Source organism: Etheostoma cragini, unplaced genomic scaffold, assembly GCF_013103735.1.
Source record: "Etheostoma cragini isolate CJK2018 unplaced genomic scaffold, CSU_Ecrag_1.0 ScbMSFa_849, whole genome shotgun sequence".
Lineage (NCBI taxonomy): Eukaryota > Metazoa > Chordata > Actinopteri > Perciformes > Percidae > Etheostoma > Etheostoma cragini.
This window is the reverse complement of record NW_023269482.1, coordinates 5,000-8,931: the sequence shown is the minus strand read 5'-3', so window position 1 is coordinate 8,931 and position 3,932 is coordinate 5,000. Positions and strand designations below refer to the sequence as shown.

General features: G+C 39.8%; 1 protein-coding gene and 1 long non-coding RNA gene across 2 annotated transcripts in view; one reads left to right on the top strand and one right to left on the bottom strand.

Moving 5' to 3' along the window:
• Window positions 1-2,919, top strand: part of LOC117941494 (protein krueppel-like) — a 6,853-nt gene extending 3,934 nt beyond the window's left edge. The window contains exon 2 of the mRNA XM_034866503.1: window positions 1,985-2,919. Within this exon, the coding sequence (XP_034722394.1) occupies window positions 1,985-2,311 (327 nt within the window). The 3' untranslated portion in view covers window positions 2,312-2,919. The remainder of the gene's footprint in view (window positions 1-1,984) is intronic.
• On the bottom strand, window positions 1,142-3,863 carry LOC117941495. The gene is made up of 3 exons (XR_004655917.1): window positions 3,779-3,863; window positions 2,737-2,738; window positions 1,142-1,152 (listed from the first exon to the last, which is right to left on the bottom strand). It is a non-coding gene; the product is annotated as an uncharacterized LOC117941495 (long non-coding RNA).
• Between the last annotated feature and the right edge of the window lie 69 nt (window positions 3,864-3,932).

Below are 3,932 nucleotides of genomic sequence, written 5' to 3'. Positions count from 1 at the left end.
GGTATTGGGACAGAACTAGGTCCCGCGTGAACGCGCAAAAGCTAGGGGAAGGGGTAAGGGGAAGGGGTAAGGGGAAGGGGTAAGGGGAAGGAATGGGATTCAGCCTTAGCCTGCATTACTATACAACAGGAGCCTTCTGTTAAGTCCTGATATTATTTTAACATTGTGATCAATATTTAAATAAATATCCATGTGACAGTCAATGGTGCTGTTTGGTTGCCTCTATAAAGACTAATAAACTGCCGGTCTTATTGTTGTTAGAAGTCTGGTGAATATAGTATGATGGTTGCTGAGATCCTTAGAAAAGGCTGATACAGTGCTAAATGAGTCAGTGATGAAGGATAATGTATAACGTCCTCTACACATGTTTCTATAACGGTTCTAACAGCAGCAGACTGGCCAGAGACCAGCACATCTCTTTACATCATTTATTTCTTTTTGTATTCATGAGAATAACTGTATATCACTTTTCCATGTGCTTTGTATTTGCCATTCTTAGCACACAGTGTGTGTTCTTTCCAATAAACCGGGACTATAATTTGAGATGATTCTATAATTATAATGTTCAATCCTCCTTATTTATAGTCTTAGTTCACTAGACCAGTAACTGTATAGTGGAGACTACTGTACACTCATGAAACAACAGGATGAGGACACCTCAAAGGTTTTTGTATGTATTATTATATCACATTAGCGGCTGGTGAAAAATATTCTCAGTGGGGCTGTTTGGCTGGGGGGGGTTTGGGTTCCTTTTTGAATTTTGTCGACGTGATTTCCCGCATTCTCGTGCATTGTACGGTGACCAGCTGGAAGTCCCACATCATTCACAATGATCAATTCATGTGTTGGTAAATTGTAATGTTACACATATCCACTCATATTTGTTATTTGTTATTTCATGTAGGCCAATAAAGTAAAAACGAGACATTGTGAGCTGTTGATGCAGTTATAAAACTCGTAGTTAGTTCTACACTTCGACTAGGCGACACAGGCACTGATTTCTTCATTTAATGATCATAAATGCATATTTTGTTGAGATATTTCTTTTGTTGTAGACATGATTATAGAATATCAGCAGTTAAAGTTATATTTGGCCACAATGCAAAAGAAGTTGTGTGCAGTCAATTAAGGATGTGATTCAATGGGAGGCCACTGATGCATAAAAGGTTATGGTTGCTAGAAGTCCCCCCCCCCCTATGAGGTTATGTTAAAGGTTTGAGGGAGAGAAGAGGGTGTGGTGCCATACAGGATGTTAAAGTTAAAGTGTACCAAGATGATTGTGTGGTAATGTGTGAGAGGTTTAATGGCAGGAAATAGTCAAGTAGGATGTGTGTTTAGGTGCTTGGTCAAAAAGGTCACAACGAGGAGGGAGGGGTTTTTGTCATCCCCCATTCAGAGAATGAACAGACTCCTGCCATCCTGGGGTGAGGGGAGAGGACACTTCAATGGTTTTTATATATTATTACTTTATGCTATTATATTTAGCTGTTTTTTAAACTGATGAATACGCTATAACAGTCATGTATACAGTGGAAATGTAGTTGATCAATATCATTATTTTATTAGTCCAAGAGAGAGACAGAGATAGAGAGGTAGGTATGTAGGCTATGCATCATATTCTAACATTGTAGATAAGTGTTTTTATTTTATCTTAATAATAATTTCCTGAGTAACATTATCTTCTGCTAACTTTTAAAGTGCTCATATTATATTTGTAGACTGCTTACGCATTCAGGTGGTCCACCATCATCTGCCACACTTTCTTGTTTCATTACAGCCTTGCAGTTGTTTCATTTCAGTTTGCCTGAAAGATTTTGAATATTTTAGAACACGAAGAGTGCATTTGCTTTCATTAAAACATGTCAGCAATATTTTTCTTCATTTTGTCATAAATTATTGAATGAAGAGTTAAAATTGTGAGTAAGAGAAAATCCAGGGTTTAAAGAAGGTTGTTCACTAACTCTCTGTTTGTCTGTTGCTATAGAAACGGAGAGGAGAGGGACCCAAACGTCAGCACTGTCAGCACTGTGAGAAATCCTTCTCAACATCTGGATATTTAAAGAGTCATCTGAGAGTTCACACTGGAGAGAAACTACACAGCTGTGATCAATGTGGGGCAGCTTTCACACAACAGTGTTACCTAAAAATACATCAACGCAGTCACACTGGAGAGAAGCCGTACAGCTGTGATCAATGTGGTGCAACTTTCACACTGCAGGGACACCTAAAAACACATCAACACATTCACACTGGAGAGAAGCCGTACAGCTGCTATCAATGTGGGGCAGCTTTTCACACAACAGAGTCATAACTGAAAAAGTACACTATCTTAGTGAGAGTAATAAACATAGATTATAAATTGAACAGTCAGCCTAATTAAATGTTCCTTTTAAAGCTTGGATCCCAAACTTACATACAGTGCACTCGAGTCAACCTTGCACAGTGTTCCAGACTCCACTAATCCACACCTGCTGAAGCGCCTCGCATGGATGTCCCTTCATCATCTTTATCCAGCTCCCAACAGAACATGTCCACTTTCTTGGCTGTAGTGAATGTGAGCGTTCTCCCTCCGCCAGTTACTTTAAGGGTGGCTGGATAAATAAGAAAGTTTGTAATTTACGCTGTACTCCTATACACTCCTGGTGCTGCTGGACGGTGAAAGCACTGTAGCCAGGCTTAAAATGCAGCATTGCATTGGAGTCCTGAATCGGGCCTTCCTGCTGACCCCTGAAGGACTGCTTGGCGGTCCTGGTATCTCAGACACCTTCAAATCAGCGTATGTGTCATTGTACCCTTGCCGTTGATTCTGTGTGCTCTGTCCATGTTGATGGTGGCCCTGTTCTGTAAGGAGGGACTCCAAACCAGTAGCTGTTTCTGCAGGAATCCCATTGGATCGTCTTTTTCAGTCCAAAAATGCGAACATTGTTGTATCTCAATCTGTCATCCATTTTGGATAGCTTAAACTCAAATTTATTCTGGTCATCAAAGCAGGTTTCTCATCTGGCTGTTGGTATAGCCCTTGCACCAGGTCCCATACCGTAGCTACCTGCCTCTCAATCTCTTTCCTGATGTGTTACAGCAATGCTTACTTCACTGCGTCATGGACCGACCAGTGGTAACAAATAACATGACTGACGACAAATGAGAAAGAATGACCTGGTATTTATTGTAAAATGCAGAGGAGGGGTTGGAGCCTCAGCTCTGAGCGACCCTCGCAAACACCGGTCACGTGATCTCTTCTATAATTTAGAAGTGACATGTTTAAGGACTTCAGGATGAACAGAAACAGCAATGTTCAGTGTAGTACGTCTCCGGGCTGCTCTCATATTTGGGCCTTGACGTGGCATGGCTGCTGTAGGGCTTTTAGTTTTAACCTTTGAAAACACTTTTGAACCCTTTAAATATTCAAAACTTCCAACAGTTGGAAAACAAAACGTTTTAGCATTGTGAAACTACACAGCGATTTGGCCCATGGTTTAACAACCAATGTGTGAAAGGCCTGAATTTGGACTTTAGGTCAAATTTGGTTTAAAACCTTTTAAAGTCAACTCTGCCTGAACAGTGTAATTGCTTTTAACTAGGTGCCCTTTAAGTTGGATGTCTGCATTAGCTTAAGTTAAGTGTAATGTCTTGTTGGTGTTGTAGTATCTATAGAGATTTGTAATGTAGTATGGAACCATTGTCCTGTCTTTTATGTATTATTACTGTAGCTCAATGGAATTGTTCCTGGTTAAATAAATAAATAAAAAATAATAAAAAAATGAATCTTTAATATGACCAAACATTCCTCTCTTCATTACCGACATACTGGAAGCCGGCCATGTTTAATTGGATGCTCTCCAGTTATTGCTGTTTGGTAGATTGACATTATATTTTCGTACTTTGGGGACTTTTTTGTATTTTCTGTGACTGCATGTGGTTTTAAATCTGTT